We start from the raw sequence: 20,090 nt of genomic DNA, 5'->3' as shown, positions 1-20,090 counted from the left end.
TTTTATTGGTGTTCAATTAGCCAACATATGGAATAACACCCAGTGCTCATCCCATCAAGTGCCCCCCTCAGTGCTCGTCACCCAGTCACCCCCACCCCGCACCCACCTCCCTTTCTACCACCCCTAGTTCGTTTCCCAGAGTTAGGAGTCTCTCATGTTCTGTCTCCCTTTCTGATATTTCCCACTCATTTTTTCTTCTTTCCCGTTTATTCCCTTTCACTATTTTTTATATTCCCCAAGTGAATGAGACCATATAATGTTTGTCCTTCTCCGATTGACTCATTTCACTCAGCATGATAACCTCCAGTTCCATCCACGTCGAAGCAAATGGTGGGTATTTGTCGTTTCTAATGGCTGAGGAATATTCCATTGTATACATAGACCACAGCTTCTTTATCCATTCATCTTTCATTCTGTTTCTTTCTTGCACTCTTCAGTTGACTTCACCAGGGTATATCACATTATCTTTACTTTGAAGAATATCGGTTAGTGAGGTTACTATTTTGAATCAAATTGGAAACACGTGAAACCATTTACTACTGTACGCTCCTGCACAGATAAAAATATCTCAAATGTGAAATAAAAAAAGAATAACAGAAAACACAATAGAGGTGCCTCCTGGGACGGAGACGCAGGTGGAGGGTTGGCAGAGTGGCGCTGAAGGGGCACGGGGGAGACGGGGGAGATGTTTGGTGCAGCCGCACCCGCGTCAGAACTTCGTCTTACTCCCCCGGCTCTTCCTGATGCTTGCTCACGTCTCCGACAACCAAGGACACCTGGGGCCTGAACCCGCCTGTATTTACTGTCACCTCCCCGGTGATGTCATCGGCCTCCTGGTTCTCCATGCCAGCTCAGTGCGTGCATCATGCCTGACGTCCTCGCACCCTGGCCTGGCCGTCCTCCTGCATCCCTGCCTTCCACGGGGTGCCAACTCTGGCTGCGTGCAGCGCGTCACAGTCAGCCCCCCTCGAGCCTCCCCTGCTCCAAGGTTCTCGAACTCAGGCCATGCAGCTCCCACCCCCCTGCCCCACCCCAGACCCTTCCTCTAACACACCCGTCCTAGCCACCCACAAGTCCCGGGAGTTCCCAAATGTCCCAGGATCGGAGCATCTGCTTCCCCATGGCCGCGTGGTGTCTGGGCCAGCTCACCTGCCGCCTGTGTGACGGTGGCATTAGCCGCATCCTGATCTGTCTCGGGTGATCAGCCTCGGCTGCACGCCCCAGTCTGTTCCCAACAGAGCCAGAGCCCTTTACAGAGGAGTCAAGCCTCCTGATTCCCCACCTCCAACCCCATAGGGACTTTGTGCACCTGCCGAGCCACGTTATGCTGCAGACTCAGAAACCTGCTACTTTCGAGCTTTATGTCTTTCTCAGGCTATAACCTGGGATGAGTCCTTGGGGACCCCGCCCCACACAGGCCCTGGGAGCCAGGAGAGGGCGGCTTCCACACCCTGCGGCGTGGGCCGTCCATGGGGGTCGACGGCGTCCCCGGGACGCATCCACTGCCCCTCACTGGCTGCAGCAGGGGCCGGGGGGGCCGCGGGGCCTCCGGCCGTGACAAGGGGACTTCACCTGTCCTGGCTTTGGCCGGCAGGCGGTCGGCTGGCCAACACCAGGCGCCCCGCTGCCTGCTCTCAGCTGCAGGCCGTGCACGGGAGCCCTCTCTGACATTTCTCATCCTCGCCGAGTCAGCGGACCAGCGAGCCACATCGTCGGGATTTGTTTGGTTCGCGGCGATGGCAGAAGCTCAGGAGGGTGAGCCCCATGTGGAAGCACATCTCAAGTCCTTCTTACATCGTGTCTTCTCATCCTCTTGTCTGAAGTGAGTCATGTGGTCAAAACCACCGTTAGGGGCTAAAGAAGTCCACGCTGCATAGGCATAGGGTGAAGCCAGGACAGGTGCATGGACACACATGAGTGAGGAATTGGGCAAATAATGTGATCTATCACATGCCTAACTTTATGGGAGCAGGGAAATACAATTCTCCTGGGGGCCTGGAAGGGCAATTTGAAATGTTTGTTGAACACCACTAATGATCCATAGTAATTATAACCTGAGTCCTTATAAACACCTAAAAAACTCAATAAAATCCAGCTTCTATTAGCTTCCTAACTTTATCTCCTGCCACTCAATCTAGCTTATGCCCTTGCAGCCCCACACCGAACAAACTTTTACCTCGGGGCTTTTGCACTTACTCTCCATTCTGCTGAGAATCCTCTTCTGCCAGATATCCATGGCTTTCTCCCTTATATCCTTGGCCCTTTACTTTAGATGAATACCTTATCAAAAATTGAATTCCCCTCCACTACTGATCCCCTTTCCCCGACTTTATTTACCTATAGCCATAGTGCTTACTTCTCTCTCACACAGCATGTACATTTTACCTATTTACCTGCCGCCTGTCACTGTAAGTCTTCAGGGACAGGGATTTTGGCCTGTTTTGTCTCCTGCCCCCAGTCCCTATAATGGTGCCTGGCATATATGAGAGAAGCCATTTAGTGATTTTGTTGCTGTTGAATAAATGAATGACTATCCTAGAAGTTAACAGTTTATTCATCAGAAATGGCAATTGTCTATTTCAAAAGCCGACAGAGGGGTTCTGCTGCATTCTCGGTGTGGTCTGGCCCATTGGGGCTAGTTATCCTGGTCTTTGATCTCCTCTCTGGACGACATCGTTTGGCTCAGGCAGCTTTGCAGGATGAGGGGAGACCCCAGAGAAAGCTAGAGTCTTGTTGCTAAGGTCATGCTCTGAGGTCAGGGACTGTCACAGGAGGACAAATAGTTTTCCCTGGGGGTATCTGGCATTATCTAAAGGTGTGTTTTATCACAAATTGGGGGAAGACTGTTCCTGGCATCTCATGTGTGGAGGCCGGGGTTTTGGCCACACAGTCTGCAATGCACAGGACACCCCGTAACAGAATTGTCCAGCCCTAGGTTCAGTGGATCTGGGCTCGAGAAACCCCATTCCTCCATGGAGCAGCCCCCTCTTTCCACCCGTGGGCCTATGGTCCTCCATGGTCTGGTTTCCTACAGTCAAGTCTATACACAGTGAGGGACCTTTTCACCACTTGTTCTAACATTTTGCTCCTTTGGTCAAAACTCCTTGAGGACTTCCCAACACACTAAGAACCCAGAGTCTTTGCCATGACCTGGAAGAGCCATACGAATTAGCCCTACTTCTTTCACTTCTGTTTTCTTGCCATTGAGTTCCTTGTCCACAGTGCCCTAGCCTTCTTGCTGCTCCTCACACCATCCCTAGCTTGTCACTACCTCAGGACCTTTGCACTTGCTGTTTCCTTTGCCTGGAATGCTCCTTCTCAAGATATTTCCACCTACTACTTTTCACTTCCTTTAGATCTCAGCAAAAATCTCACCTCCTTAGGAGAGACCTTCCTTTGTCTCTCTAGCTTTTTTTTTTTTTAAATAACACTAATCAGTATATTAAATTACAAATATGATTACTTTGTTTCTACTTTGCTACAAATTCTGCAAAAGCTAGAGCAATATGTTGTTTGTTATCTTGTTCACTGGCCCTGGTGTCTAAAATTGTGCCTGTCCTAGAGTAGATGTCCAGTTATTAAGTGAGTGGGTGAAGCTTGACAAGAATACTCACTGATGACCTGAGGATCCTTGCTTGAGATTACAGGTGAGGGGTTTTGATGAAGAAATTCTTTAGCTCTGTACCCCGTCCAATGACTCAGACAGGTGGTGTTCCAGCGTGATGCAGGATGTGGGCTGTGGAAGAACTGCCTGGAGCCGACTGCTGTTGACCTTGGGTGCTTAAACTCTCTGTGCTTCATGTTTCCTCTTCATGGAACATAATAACTATAATAACGTTGTATAATAAAAGCTTATGCATATTCATTTTTCAATTTCAGAAAACTCATTTATCATTGGGTTAGTATGAAAATTAAGTAAAAATATGTAAGCTTCAGAAAAATTTGGGATACCGTGAGCACTCAATAGATACTATTATTAGTCAATATTATTTGCAGCTTCTGTATTTGCAGAAAATTCATATGTAACTGCACAATCAATGCACGTTGTGCTTTTTGCAGGTGCATTTTGCCATTTGCAATGGCCCCCAGGCATGGCGGCAGAGAGCTATGTGGTGCTTTTAAGTGTGAGAACGCTGTGACATGCCTTATGGTAAAAATACACGTGTTAAGTAAGGCACAGATTATAGCTCTTCGGCCATGAGTTCCATGTTAGTGAATCAATAATGCATATTAAATAAGGTGTCCCTAACCAGATACACACATAAGAAAAGGTTATGTATCTATCATTTGGGGAGAGTGCTGTGACCAGATGCTCCCAGAAGCTAACCCCGTGTTTCCATTGGCTGGGAGTGGTGACTTGGGGCTCGCTAATTCAGTGTTTGGGGTGACATGAGAGCATCTCACACCGTAATAGGAATTGACCATCTCTCCTTCCACTCACTTATCAGCTTCTCTAGCAAGTGCTTTTCACTCTAAACCTCGATTTCAACACAGTTCTTCCCTCCACAACATTACCCTCTGATTCATACGTCTACCACGTGACATTCCCCGAAAACCCAGGAGTGGAATGTGGCCAGGCGTCAGGAACCAGGGGCACAAGGGACACCTCAAGATGCCCGCTACTTTCTGCACATCTGTATCATTCTTCCCCTTCCTTTGTCCTTTGACCTCTGGGCTTCCTGGTCGATGTAGAAGGAGCATGGCTGCCCAAAGGCACTAATGTTTATATCTTAGCATCCAAATAACCAGAGAGACTATCTGAATCTCTCCTGGGAAAGACTTAGGTCCTAGTATGGGCAAGGACGGTTACCCTGGATGTTAAGCTGAGATGCATGCGTGTGTGCATGTGTGTGCATTGTACTGACACATTATTGCAGCTGCAGATCTGCAGGTGATGCCTAGAGTCTAGAGCTGAACCATCTGATGCAGTAGCCACTGGTCACCAGTGTCCACAACACTTCCATCACAGCAGAAGCTCTGGCTGCACGGTGCCACAATAGACCAAGCAGCTTTTCCCAGAAAAAGAATGGATGTGGGGGTCAGCAGGGGAGTTTCTGGGCACATAAATCGATAGGTGTCATCTTGTCTGCCATACTTGATGAAATGGACCCTGTCCCCTTGAAACAATCTCTACCTCTGGCATTCAGGCTATTTTTACACTCTTATGATTGTCCTGTCATCGCTCTCCCTCTTGCTCTTCACCGTCCTCTGATTCCACCATTCCTGTGACTTTCAATGGCAACATGATGACGGCTCCCAAGCTTATGTCTCATTCCCAGACCCGCTTCTGAGCTCCAGACCCAATGACCTAATGCCTACTTAATATCTCCGACTGGGCCTGTCAAAGACCATGTGACATTAACACCTCATAATGGTTCTTGATCTACCACAAATCTCTTCTTTTTCCCAATCGCCCATCTCAATAAATGGCATCTCTGTCTGCCCAGTTTGTTATGTGAGAAGCCCCAGAAAAATCCCTGACATCCTCTTTCACCTCCTTCTCAACACCCAGTCCATAGCAACGGTAGTCAATTAAAAATTCAAAATACTTTGAGTCACAATTTTATATTCATTTCTAGTACCACAGTCTCCTTTCACTTTCCTGTTGGCTAACACTTATTCAAATTTCTGTCCCTGCTCCAATGTCTCAAGGAAATGACCAATTCCTGCCCTGATTGAAATTCTACCTTTTAATGTATGTCATCTCGCATCATGCTTTTGCTTTTCACAGATACAGTGGATTGCTAGTATCTACCATCCCTTCTTTATGATAAGGACAGAACCATGGCTATTTTATTGTTCTCCACATCTGTCATGTCTGGCACAGTGCTGGACACTTCACCAGCCCTGTTAGGTATTCACCACACTTTGGAACCTTTTTCGTCTTCTCTGTGGTTATGGGTGTCCTTCAGGTTCTGTTACTCATCTTCTTTCTCATGGGCTCAGCTTCACCGCTCTCATTAGGAATCCCAGCCAATGTCACAAGCCCTGGCTCAAAAAAAAAAAAAAAAAAAAAAAAAACAAGCCCTGGCTCTTCAGACAGTTGTGAGCTCTTCTCTCAAAGCCAGCCTCTCCTTCCTGCCTCACTAGCGCTCTGAGGACTCTCCAAAGTCCAGCTCACATGTCCTCCAGGACTTGTGCTGAGCCCGCATTGTTCTCATTGAGTCATTAAGGCCTCTGAAGCCCCCTGTTCGCTCTCCTTGCAAATAGCACTTTCTGGAGCTGGCCGTGTAAACCCTGCACAACCACAGGGGCTGACACCACTCTGTCTCTGACACCTCATCCCCATAATTCCGAGGAGCTCTCTAGTTCATGTTCCTACCCCATCTTTCCTGCAGGTTGCCATTTCTCAAGATGCAGAATGGTCCTATTAGAAAGGCTCCATCTTACCCTTATGATTTTGTAAATGAGGAAAAAGGTCCAGAAAGTGGCCAGTGGGTCATGGCACCTTTGGTATGACACTCTCTGACAGCCCGAGACCCTGGCAGCCCCGCTCTGCTCAAGAGCCCCCATGGCTTCCTCTCTAACATGCAAATGACAAAATTTCGGTAGCCATCCACACAAGACGTTGCATAACCCAATGCTTTCCTGCCTTCTCCAGCTTTCCACCAACTATGTGTCTGCAGATTCCTTTCTGCTACTTTTCATTCTTTGAAAGGCCACATACCTTATGCATTTTTGCTGGGAGATCTTTGTGCTTCTTGTTTATCCCACCTAGAATCTCTCCCTCTACTTTTATCCTCTGTTGTGGACTTTATGTTTTGACCCCAAAGCATACTTGATACACAGTGTGTTTTAATACATTTTATTGTTGAATGAACTAATGAAACATTTAGTAGTCAGTTTTCCCCATATTGATGGTGCCTAGGTTTCCTGTGATAGAAGTCGGTACATATCCACCACCACATTCTGAAGTCTGTGCCAAAATGGACAATAATAGGAAACATTCACTTGATGTGTTCAACTCTTGAAAAGCAGTGATTCCTTAAGAGTTGGTGATCTAAGCCTATGAAGAGCTCACTTTTTGGGAGCTTTACTCTCTTGGTCACCTTGAGCAGCCCACTGTCCTGGGCCTCCTCAAAACAGGCATCAATCCTGATTCCCTCTGACCCAAAGATTGGTGGGCAGAGCCTGCTGAGAAGGAATGTGGGAGTCATAGGGAGAAAAAAAAGGCCAGAAGATACCAGAAGAGGATGAATTTGTAATATGGCTTCAGGCGAGAGGACATAGGCTAGAGAACATGACCCATGATATATTCTTTTTTTTTTTTTTTAATTTATGATAGTCACAGAGAGAGAGAGAGAGAGAGAGGCAGAGACACAGGCAGAGGGAGAAGCAGGCTCCATGCACCGGGAGCCCGATGTGGGATTCGATCCCGGGTCTCCAGGATCGCGCCCTGGGCCAAAGGCAGGCGCCAAACCGCTATGCCACCCAGAGATCCCCCCACGATATATTCTTAAAAGGGAATCTCTATTATAGGAATTATGCAAAATATACACTGAATCCAAGAGTTATTTTAATATTTGGTTCCTGGCCACTAAACCTGGTAGCCAGTATCCAACAGTTTAAAATAATTAGAGAGCCAAATGGTTTTATTGGAAAATGAATATTTCTTGGCCCATAATGTGCCACGCTAAGTACATTAAGCTTTGTTAGGGACTCTGCTCCCCTCTAGGCCAATGTGTCCTGCTAACGGATGTTTACAGAGCTCTACAGAAAAGAAATTTATTTTAAAGAGATACATGTTAACTTGCAAATTCAGGACTGTAACACGAAGAGCAAGCATGAAGTCCTGAACAGAGCTGTTAGCTGCTCATGCATTCCCACTGGTGATGCCCTCATACTCTGGAGACACCCCGCCCTCGTGCTGTATGTTAAGTCTTGCAGGCCTTCATCGTCTTTAACTTGATCTTTAAAAACAACAAAATTTAAGTGGTTGTCAATAAAAACCAGTGGATTATAAATATTCTCTCTTCCAGCATATTTGATCAGAGCTGTCGATAAACACAACTGTATTTCCTGGGATTTCAGGCATGAATAATAATCTATGAATTTTAATTTAATACTCTTTCAGAGGACCCTGGGAGGATATCAACAATTTGGACATCTGTTAAGTCATTCTCAGAGTAAATAAAACTGGACACGTATATACTTCAGGAAATAACAGAGGATTATTAAGGTACGTGCATTAAGATGCCGCTGATATACGTATATAACTAGCATGATTTTTACATAAAAATCCCAGTTATCTGAGTTAACTGCCATGCACAGCATTGTTGGATTCCTTCCTTTTGTCCCCCACACTTGACTCACACATGAGCTGGTATTTCCTATGGTAAAATTGTTTCTTGGCACAGAATACTCGTCTCTACTTCCTTTCCCCAAATAACCTGAAATTGCTCAGCTAAATACAGTGGCCGAGTCTCACCCAACACTGAGCAGCTGTCGTCGTGCCTCCAGTAGGATGAAGATAGAGACTAGGCTGAAAGCAAGAGCTAACCTCGCAGAGAGGAGAGCTGTCCCCTCGCTCGGCCTCCCCGCGGCCCCCACCTCCACACCATGCACTGAAGTCCTGGGGAGCGCAGCCCCTCCACGGATGGGCCCCCGAGAGCTGTTCATACTCACACCCGGGCTGGGGCCTGGATGGAAAAGCCGCCAGGGCAGGCAAAGGGGAAATGAGTCTGGATGTTACCAATGTCAGGCCCCTAAGGAAGAGACAGGCTGTGAACTCTTAGGTGAGGAATGTCAGAGGAGACTATATTTATTAAAAGGCCCCTGTGGGGACACAGAAACGAAAGAACAGCAACAACAAAACAGCAAAACCTCAGGTCCCGCCCTGCTGCCCGGAACACCCCGGAACACCCGGAACCCAAGCGCCCGGCCAGCAGACAGCTCGCTCTCTGGTGCCCCGCCCCGGAGCTGCATACATTGGCGAAGTGAGTTTCTAACATTGTACACCTTTTAAAACTGCCACTGGGAACTAAACAATGGAGTAATTTCGTTCAAAAGCAATACATTTTTTTTTTCATAAAGGTAAGAGGAATTTTACTTTTGCTACAGAGAAATGCTGCAAGAGAAAAAGCTGCCTGTTACCGATATAACAAAAAACATAAAAAATTCTCCTTATGAAAGCATTCTGCTCTCTAAGAACATCTTGAATGAGAGGCATTACTGCAGGTGAGTGAGCCATGCAGACATGCAGATTGATTAGGGTTTGTTTTGAAATGTAATTTGTACGGCAAGCTTTTTTATTCCTTTGATGGCAATGAAACAGATTTATTGGCTACGTGTTGGAAGTGCAATAGATAACAGATAACCAAGGGAGACATTTTAATAAAACACTCAGAAAAGAAGAAACAAAAGTGAATGACTATGCCTGCTTACATTTCAGCTAATAAATAAAAAGTACAGAGGGGCCTTTAACTGAAAACCATCCTGGTGATTGCAGACTGGAAGCTTTATTGGAAATTGGATAGAACACTCTACTTTTTCTTACTTAAAGCTGTGACATGAGCCCTACACCCCGGAGTGATGTGACACATTTTGCTTTGGGCACATAAACCAATAGGGTAAGTGGTAGGTGGCTGTGAGGGGTCGAGGAGTCCTGACTGTGAGTGCATCTGCTTTGGCTGTTTCTGAAGTTCTGGGCAACCCAACAATGCAGTGATTTCACCACTCATCCCTTGTGGTAGAAGCACCGACTGGGTGCTGCCAGGGAAATCTCACAGGTGCATCTTTAATAACCAAAGACCTTTGGTCTCAAAGAACTGAAAGGGGAGGGGCCTACGATTGCGGATGGTGGAGAACTTAGCCCATGCTTTCAGTCCAGGTATATTTAGGCTGCTCACCTGACCCAGGGCTTACCCAGGCCCCATCATGCACCCCCAAACTAGTTCTGGTCAGTAGGGCCCAAGACTCACGGAAGAAATTGGCTCTCCCTTTTTTGTTTCAAGGCAGCAAGAAAACCAGAGCTCTCTCTGATTTCAGCATTGCCCTCAATGATGAACTTCCTACTCTGGGAGTCAATTCTTCAAATAGACAGTGGGGAGCCAGGGAGGGAAAATTATTCTAAATACCAGTAATGACCACAGGTGCAGACCCAAGATTTCTAGTGGTGGCGCGAGGCCAAATTTGTGTTGCTGTAACTTTCAGGGTAATTTCTTAGAACCAGCTCCACAGATCTGGAGAACACTAGAGACCCCAAGTCTGATATCACGTAGTTCAGAAACAGGAATTCAGAATGGTGAGTGAAGATACGATTAGGAATCTACATCAATAAAATTGGGTTGTTTTAATACACGAAGGCTTTTAAGGTATACATAATTCATGATGCTCACCAAATATAAAATGCCATCATAAATCCACGTGTGCATTTCAGAGAGACGGGATCATAAAAGCAAGATACATTAAATGAATTGGCATAGTTACGAGAGTTTGGATCTGTTATTAAATATGGATCCACTCAAATATTCCATCCAATTTCCAGTTCTGTTAATATTTCTATGTTCACTATTTTTACTTTAAACTACCCAGATCTTTCAATGAGCACTATTTTTTTAAAGGCTCATACAGTCCTCATGCCATTTCCCAAAGGGACTACTTTTGTGGAGGGGCTTTCAGAAAGAAACAATTCAAAATTCTGCTACACTTCATAAATTGTCTCTGGGAGGATTATAATAATAAAACCTGAGAAGTTTTTTTGAGACAGATGTTAAATGAATTTGCATGCCTCAGCAAGATGCATAAAAAGAGGACTTCATGACTTAATTTCTAAAGCATCTATATTATTATGGCACGCTTCTGGAGATAGGTAATTATTGTCTACATAGGTAAGCATGTAGTGTGTCCCACGGGAAAAATAGGTAGGACTGTGCCTTTTCTCCCAGAAACCACAGTTTGCCTTTTTTTTTTTCCTTTTTTTATAATTAAGATGTATATGTAAGAAAAACTCATTTATTGGTTTTTAATATACAAGGTGTTTTCTTTAAAAGAGCAAGATCCAAGATTGTTTTGTGATTCAAATTTAAAAAATAAACAAATTAATCTTCTGAATCTTCCAGGGCCATGTTTCATGTATTTAATATGTCCCTTAATTTGTTAAAAGATTTTAAGGCTCTAAATAACTCAGGCATATGTAAGCTCTGGTGTACCTGGCCATACACACTGAATAAACCATTTTATGTATTTACACACAGACATGGAGAATATATATATGTGTGTATATATGTGCATATATTCTCCGATACTATTCTTAAATGCAATCCTATATTCTTGGATAAAAAGTCAGTGATATAGCTTTCTACTTGCCATGGCTAACAAAGCAAGGTTGAACCTCATCAGCCACTTGCACTCACTGCTTTGCAGGCTGGTCATTAAGTTCAGTTGCTGGCAGGAAAAGGATCTCTTACTACACCCTCCTTAAACTAAAGATTCACTCGTATTCAGGGTAAGTAGGCACACATTCTTTTATCGAGGTGGTCGGGAGCTACAGATGCAATCACACCGCTCATGGTGATCCAGCTGGATGTCAACAAGAGCCATATGCTTCGCTCTGCCCCTCCTCTTGAAATGGCCAGGCTCAAACTTCAATACCTAGGACAAGAAGTATATTTCCTGTTAGAAAACTCTGAGAGTCAACACAACTAGATATCCCTTATTCTCTTTATGATGACTGGTTCTCAACCTTTTGAGAAACCAATAGAAGCTATGATTTTTGCTATTATGATGCTCTCATGTAAATATTCTTAAATCATCAGCTTCATGACGTGGAGTGTTCTGCTCATCACAGAGCAGCCTCCTGCATCACCAGCCTACAGACCAAGATAAGCTCAGGAGTCCTGGCATATATTGATAGATTTCTAAGGGCCGGTTTCATGCCAAGTGCTGCTCCAAATACTGTCATAAAGATTCTTTTGAACAAAGCATATGTTATGGATAAATACAATACTGAGCACTTATTACTTTGTAGACATAAAGTGAATAAAGTCATGAACGTAATATGCTGCTGTGGCTAAATGTTTCATTGGGGTAAAATATCTTGCCCTGATGAAGGTGATTAGTGGCCATAATAAAGTGAAATGTGCTTATGTTCTTATATATTTGTTAATACACAACATCTTTTATAAGTCAAAACAGATCAGGCTCCACTAGAATCTTTCGACATTAATACCTACCTATCAATATAGCATTTCTTCATAAATATATCCTTTTAAAATTAGTAAGTTGATTGTGATAACATGGATGGAACTAGAGGGTACAATGCTAAGGGAAAATCAGAGAAAGACAAATAACATATGATCTCACCCATATGTGGAATTTCAGAAGCAAAACAAGAAAGACACAAACCAAGAAACAGACCTTTTTTTAATTTTTAATTTTTTTTTAAGAGACAGACTCTTTAACTACAGACAACACACTGAAGTCATGGGGGGGAGACAGGTGATGAGGATGAAGGAGTGCACCTGTCATAATGAGCACTGAGTGATGAAGGGAAGTGCTGAGTCACCTGAAATTAATATTATACTGTATGTTAACTCACTGGAACTTAAATAAAAATTTTTAAAAAACAAAGCTGAAACATGATTCTAGTAGGTTTATGTGGAAGCTAACTTCTCCCCTGCAGTGGGCTTCACTGGAATCACACATTGCTCACTGCAGACACAATTACTTGTAAAATCATGTGCGCACTTTCACATAAATGATCTGGTTAGTTTAACTGCTTCTTTGCTTCATGTTCTTAGGTTCCTGTTAGTCTTTACTTTCAATTTTTTGTTCTATTTTCCTGTCAGACTCTAAACTCCAGTGGGCACTACCATACAATTATGCTGTATTTTGCAGTTTTCAAAGGATTTGCACAGACACATTATTTCTTTTGCCCTCCAGCAAACCCTGTCACATAGCAGATGACATACCCTATGTCTGCTGTCTATATTGGAAGACTGAGCCTCTCCAGGAGGCCCTGTGCCGGGTATAGGGTCCTCTGGCCCCTTGGACCTGGGCACAGGGTTCTGTCCACTAGGGTCCTAGCACACTGGGACTGGCGCCTTTTCTGTGTGCCTGTGATTCCCTTTTGTGTCTCGCAGGGGTGTCGGGCAGCACAGGTGAGGAGACTGGGGACCTGATGTGCTTCGGCTGGCACACCGTGGTCCAGGCTGAAGGTAATGTGTGGCAAAATCTTGCCTTAGAATCTGCAGGACTTTCCATGGCATTTCTCTGCCTCTTTACCATGGATTCTCTTCCCAGCAATCTGCTCATCCTCACACAATTATTTGTTTCAAGTCCTGAACAAACCAGAACCATCTACCAGGAGAGTGGGTTCCGAGTCCTAGCTCTCTGTACCACCCCTGGTCCAACTCTACTGTGCCATGGGGGCTCCAGGGAGGAGGAGACTAAACCCCTTCATCTGTTCAACCTGCAATCAAGCCATGGAGCCTGGGCTCTGCTACCAGAGTGGAACGTGGAGTCCTACATGGAGCAGAGCTTCAGAACAACATATATGAGCCCACAGTGAGGGGGAGATGATACCCTAGGAGACTTCATGCCTGAGGCACAGAGGCTGAAAGTATTTGCTGTTGGTGAAGCTGGTCTGAACAATATGTGTGATGGCTGATGACATAGCTCCCTATTCCTCCTGCCATTGGATTACACTCAGTGTGTCCCATATAATTTCACACCATTATCATGTGTGATAATCCATCCATATAATCCATATAATCCATCACCCTCTGTCTGCTGGATTATAAACGCTTGGAGGGCAAGGATAGCAGAAACTATTACCAACATTATTGAGTACTTACTAGATGCCACACGCTGTTTTGAGTGACTTTGCAAATACTAAATTATTTGGATCTCACTGCAAAACTGTTAGGTTCATTTCTAATTTTTCATAGATAAGGGAAGAGAGATTAAGTTACTTGCCCAAAATTACAGAGCTGGTGATTGGTGGCACCAGAATTTGACTCCATGTGGGTTAGCTCACCTGTGAAACAGGGACTTTGGTTTGCATGGCTCAGTAGCACGTTGAGAACCTAGTAGCTGCTAAAGAAACACACCTGGGTGGGCGGGGCCCCAACCAGAAGCCTTTGCTCCTGTGCTCTCCTTTTTACCTCCCCCCTGCATCTGCATCTTCTCTCCCACCTCTAGCAAACAGCTGGCACACCAACAACCCAGGAAATAGAGCAGAGGCCAAAGAATGTGCCCCATGCTTTGCACCACTTCTAATGCTTTCACGATTTTGGAAGAAGATTTAAAGTATCAAGAGCAGAATTACAGTGACATTTGCTTTCTGTTTATGGCTCCCATGCTTTCTCCTGCTGGGAACTACAGAAAAGGAAAAAAAAAAAAAAAGATGTTGCTTCTTCATTAGAAAAAAAAAAAAAAGATGTAGCTTCTTCATTAAAAAAAAGTAAAAACCCAACAACAACGGTTGAAGAATGTGTTACATGTTGGGATATTGAACACCCTGTCACGATGGGTAAGCAAGTCCAGAGCTAGGCTGTATTTGGTCAGATTGCCGTGGAAGGCATTGGGCATTTGAGTTCCACAGCATCACGGAGAATTTCTCCAATATGAATTAGTCACTATTGTCCAAGGCTCCACACAATCCAGATGTCTGCAGATGTGCAGGAGGAGCATCTGATGAGCTAAGGCCGTGACAATAGCCTCATGGGCTGTGATGACTGGCACCACATCATCAGGGCTCTGTCGATTTGCTTTCTCACTGGATGGCAAACAAAAGTGTGTGCTGCGGATGAGCACAGAGCCCTGGCAGTTTTTCTAACTGGTCTCCCAAATGTGTGGGGATTTTCCCTAAGTTTTATATTAAGCAATGTGGGCACTGTATATATGTGTTTTGCTGATAAGAAGAGAAAAATGAATTGGCTGACACTTTCTCAGACAAGACAGGAAAGCACTGTTTGAACAAAGTGGAAATTGGACTGTTTCCTGGCTGATCACAGCACTGATGTTCAAAGCTTTCATACCATGTAACAGTCTTCAGTTCAGGTACACAGCATTGAAAGGAGGAAGAAAGCAAAGCTGACTTGAGAGAGCATGGAAAGTTAAAAGAGAAATGAAAAGCCTTTATCTGTGAAGGCAAACTGGCTGGTTATAGGTTATCTGGTCACTACTAAATGGAAGGAACCATTGAATTAATTACAGCTGCTGAAGGATACTTAGGAATAGGAGCATCCCCAAATGCTTTCCTCGTTTCCGAGCTGTGGCTCACAGCTGCAAGCATGCCCTGAACTAAGAGCCCACCTAGGAGCAGCCAGCCATTTCTCATCACCTGTGGGTGGAAATGGACATCCTGACCCCTCTCCACAATCTGGAGAGCCACACGAAGCCAGGCAAAGTTTACTCTTACTAACCGGAGAATGACTGAGACAATTGGTGGCTTTCACAACGCTGCACAAAGTCAAAGATGTTCAGTTTGCAAATTACCACATCATGAAAGATATTTCACCTCGGTTACTTGCCTTGTTGCCAATAAACCACCAAATGAATCATGGCCATAAAGCTATTACACTAATAAAACAAAACTTGGCAGAAAAGCTATCTGCTGAGTTGGGTTCTTCTTTATTGGGAGTATATATATATATAAAAAAAAAAGGTTGTTAAGGCCTTGTAATAGTTCTCAAATTAATGGCTGACATAGAAACATAAACATATTTCAGGACAAATGCACTGTATAAGCAGGAATCCTTAAGAGTTTTAGATCCTACCCAAGTTCTAAGGCAGGTGGTGTTCCATATACAGATGGTTTCCGATCTTAAAAAAAAAAAAAAAGCTTCATATTTTTGCTTCCATCCTGTGCTTTTCCACGCTTCTAGACTTTATGAAAAATGTGCAGAGACTTGAGATTTTTAAGGGCTGGTAGTCCATTTTTCCGAAATGGACAAATATCTGGAGAAGGGATAACATATTATTTTCTGCCTGGGTAATGGCCAAAGCTGCCAGCAGTGGTCCCAGCAGACGTGGGACACCATAGCAGAAGGACTCACTCCATCCATGTCTTAAGATAAATACTTGTAAGAAAGACACCGCTGACAGAGTTTAGCGACGACTCCTGGCAAAGGAAGTCTGCCGGTGATGGAAGGCTGGGATTAGAGTCTGGGTAAATAAACTCACAAATACTCAAAGAGCAACCTCACTATCTGTAGACATTAACTTTTCTGTGAGCACCCTGGGGGTTACTGTGGGGTGAATGCTACAGTCCAACCTTTATTTTTTATTTAAAAATTTTTAAAGATTTTATTTATTCATAAGAGACACAGGGAGAGAGGCAGAAACATAGGCAGAGGGAGAAGCAGGCTCCATGCAGGGAGTGCAGTGCAGGACTCGATCCCAGGATCCTGGGATCATGCCCTGAGCCAAAGGCAGATGGTCAACCACTGAGCCACCCAGGCATCCTACAGTCCAGCCTTTAAAGAACTAAGCAGTTACCCAATTTTCACAGCACCTTCCGGGGTTGTTAACTGTGTGTTCAGCCTCCCGCTGCAAAGAACGTAATGGAAGGCTCAGCGGGCTCTGAAGTCAGAGCATGGAATTAGCCCAGAGGATCGTTCATGTCACAGATGGTCTTGTCCACCTGAGGGGTAGCACACCCTGAGGCAGCTTTGCAAAAACGATGTGGGAAGCTCGGCCTAGAAAGGAAGGAATGTGCACATTTTGTTCTTAAATGCAGAGTCCATTCCCTCTGTGAGTCATCGGGGCTGTGAGGGAGCCGGAGCAGGGACAGCCAGACCTCCTCTCAGAGGAGTCCACCCACATCTGTTGTGAACTTTCCAGTCTTGAGATCCTTGTGATTATCCAGCATCCGCATGAAGTGAGTGTTGTGTTACTACTGATGAGCGAGTGAACTCTTCTAGCAACATTAACTGTTCATTCTCTTCCACTGACTTAGCACTTTTACCACCAGTTTGCTTGTGTTCCTTACAGAGTTTCAGGAAGGTGGGATGTGGGATAGGATAGCTGACCAGTCATGGATGCCATATCATTTCAGGCCCGTCTGGGAACCCGAAATCGTGGGGGTATGGTGGGGATGCAGGGAGGAGTCCCCAGGCCCAGCAGGATGGACGGGGCTTTGGCTGCCTCCCAAGTGGCAAAGCTGGAACCACACACCACGTCTTCCTTCCAGTCATGCAATGTTTTGTTCTATTGCCCTGTCCCTCAGGAAAGCAGGAAGAGCCCATGGGAGTGTGGTCTCAAGTCTCACCCAAAGAGAGAGAAAGAGGAGGCAACAGGGAGACTCTACACTAGCTCTAGAAATGCGATTTCTAGAACAAGAAATATTATTGACTTTCGTTATGGTGGGCTATCATCATAACCCCAAATCTCACTGCTTTTGCCAGAAAGTAGAAACTTCTTAGAAAAAAAAAAATTCTGTCTCCTTCATCTCAATTTCCAATTTTAGCTAAATTTGTTTCTATGGCAGATGCTTAAAACATGTAAAAAACTAAAAGTACTATTCTTTTATCGCAAGTCTGAAGCTCAACAGTTTAAAACCTCCAATTAATCTTTTTGTTCAGATATAAATATCTGTTTACATTTCCTAACTCTTAAACTATAATAGGAATCAAATTTATAATATAAAATTCTAAAGTGAAATAAAAATAATCCTCTAAAGTCATTTTTCCCCCATTTTGTCCAGAGACCAGGAATGACTGTGCCAGAAATAGAGATGGGTCCAGACTGTGCTCTTCAGTATGGGAGCTGCTAGCTGTGTGTAGCTATTTACATCTAAATTAGTTAAAATCATATAAAATTAAAAGTCCGGTTTCCTGTTCTATACATGTCAAGTGGCCCATAATCACACATTGCCGTGACTACCATACTGGATGCTGCCGAAAGGAACATTTCCATTACTGCAGAAAGTTCTACTCAACAGGAGAGGGGATTGTAAGCAGCATCGCCACAGAATCACAAGAGGAAGGAGAGAAATGAACTTCCATCTTTCTTTCTGCTGCTTCCTGAGTTTTCGGCTGTTGCCTGAATGGACATGGACAGGGGACCAGAGGAAAAACATTTCAGTATTAATTTACAAGGTCGGGGATCCCTGGGTGGCTCAGCGGTTTGGCGCCTGCCTTTGGCCCAGGGCGCGATCCTGGGTTCCCGGGATCGAGTCCCGCGTCGGGCTCCCGGCATGGAGCCTGCTTCTCCCTCTGCCTGTGTCTCTGCCTCTCTCTCTCTCTCTCTCTCAGTCTGTCTATCATGAATAAATAAATAAAATCCTAAAAAAAAAAAAAAAAACAAGGTCACCATATTTCTAGGGAAGATTCTGTTCCTCTGTGGTGCACTATCAAGGAAGGACGAGAACTGAAATAACTGCATCCTTTAATTGTCTACACAGTATGTTTTCTGGAACCTTCCTTTTGAAAGATCTCTACCCCAAGTATCTTTTGTATCCTATGTATTCCAAGAGGCACAAACAGGAAAACACCTTAACAGGATGCCTACTAACCTAGGAGAACAGAAAACCATACAGAAGGTAACTGTGTCGCACAGTGAAAAATGCTCACCCCCTACGGGAGAAAAAGCACAACCCCTGGAAAGAGCAGTTATATAAACTTCATTAAGAGCTTTATAATTTTTCAGGTTTTATGCCTTAAACGTGGAGCAGAAATACCCACGCAGAGTCACGCAGGCCCGCTTATGTGTCAGATTCCAGTTACCCTCCTAAGGGTGCTCATGCCCCATGGAAACTCATTTCACATCTCATCAGTTACAACCAGAAGCTAGGGAAACCGGTTTCTCATTTCTCTGGGGTAAGAACACAGACACAGAATAGAACAAAGAATGAGGATTCTTCCCCTAATGAGCCTCACTCAAGCAACCCCTGCTTCTGGAAATGGAACAAGCCTCCTACTCATCTTCATGGGGCACTCAACAGAGTGATCATGGTGACAGGTTGCAAGGTGTTTCAGGAGTCGCAGGGCAACAAGCCAGGCATGTTTGTTCCAGGTGCGTGGCGGCCGAGGGTGATTGATGCTGTTTCGTCCCTTCGTCCAGAGTGTGGCAGAGTGATTTTGTGTAGAGCTCTGCAGACCCAGAAGTAAAAATACTACGAGGCAATGTTTCAAAGAGATGCTTCAGAGAGCAGCTTCAAAAAGATGCTGACATCTTAGACCTGCTCCTGTGATGACCTGAGATCAAGGACTTGCCTTTCTAGACACTAATTGTGAACAGAAATGACAGGTAACTGCCCAGGTGTACAGAGAGAAGAAAGAACTAAGAAAAGGGCCCTTCAGAATTCTGTAGAGTTAACTGTCTAGGAGGTGAGGGGATTTTAAGGGGTGGCGTATATATTTAGTTTGACCATTTCCGCAATAAACAATTTAAATGATGAAGCTGTAACTTGTATCTGAGCAGAGTCCAGAGGAAAATCGAGCGCTCTACACATAGATCAACGGGCTGCACTCGAATGTGTTTCCTCAATGTCATGCCTACGTAGAGATCTTGTCACTTGCCAGATTATATTTTAAGTTGACCCTGATGAATGCATTCTGCATTGATCCTCGGAGATGACTAAATGTTACAAAATCCAGTTCTTAGATGCAAAGGACAACATCCAATCTAGAGGTAATCAGGTCAAACAAAAATACAACACAATGAACACAGACTATAGCATTCTCTGGATATGAGAACATGTTTTTCCCTTGAAAACGGCAGGGCGGAGTAAGAAATTGTTAGGACTAAGAAAATAAGTTCTACGTAGGTTCAAAATAATGCATTTCCCCTGTGTAAGGTAAGCACGGTCATGGTGGCATGTGATTTCCTGCACTTCTCGAGTTAAAAATACCAGTTATAACGCATGCATTTTCATTTAGCTCCCAAAGTCACCTCCTTAAACTTGTTAGTATTGTTTTATTGTTTTCAGGATTAAAAAAAAAAAAAAGCCCAGCTTTACAAAGCTGAAGGTTTTATTTGGGGAGCACTCTCTATTCCTTTCTTTGGTGGATACAGAGGAAAAGCAACTCAAACAATAATTGCTAACGATAATGTCTGCTTCATTGTTTACATTATGCTCTTGAACACATTTCCACACGATGTTTCACATCTTACAAAATGCAGTCCATATGCACTATTTTATT

The 20,090-nt window shown here is 44.4% G+C and overlaps 1 protein-coding gene across 2 annotated transcripts in view; it reads right to left on the bottom strand.

Moving 5' to 3' along the window:
• Positions 1 to 8,736: 8,736 nt before the first annotated feature.
• Positions 8,737 to 20,090, bottom strand: part of PDGFD (platelet derived growth factor D) — a 227,737-nt gene continuing 216,383 nt past the window's right edge. For both annotated transcript variants that reach the window (XM_025465701.3, XM_025465700.3), the window contains exon 7: positions 8,737 to 11,592. In XM_025465701.3, coding sequence (XP_025321486.1) covers positions 11,467 to 11,592 — 126 coding nt within the window. In that variant the 3' untranslated portion in view covers positions 8,737 to 11,466. The remainder of the gene's footprint in view (positions 11,593 to 20,090) is intronic.

Source organism: Canis lupus, chromosome 5 (assembly GCF_003254725.2).
Source record: "Canis lupus dingo isolate Sandy chromosome 5, ASM325472v2, whole genome shotgun sequence".
NCBI classification, from domain to species: domain Eukaryota; kingdom Metazoa; phylum Chordata; class Mammalia; order Carnivora; family Canidae; genus Canis; species Canis lupus.
The sequence above is the reverse complement of the archived record's forward strand: the minus strand, read 5'-3'. Positions and strand labels throughout refer to the sequence as shown.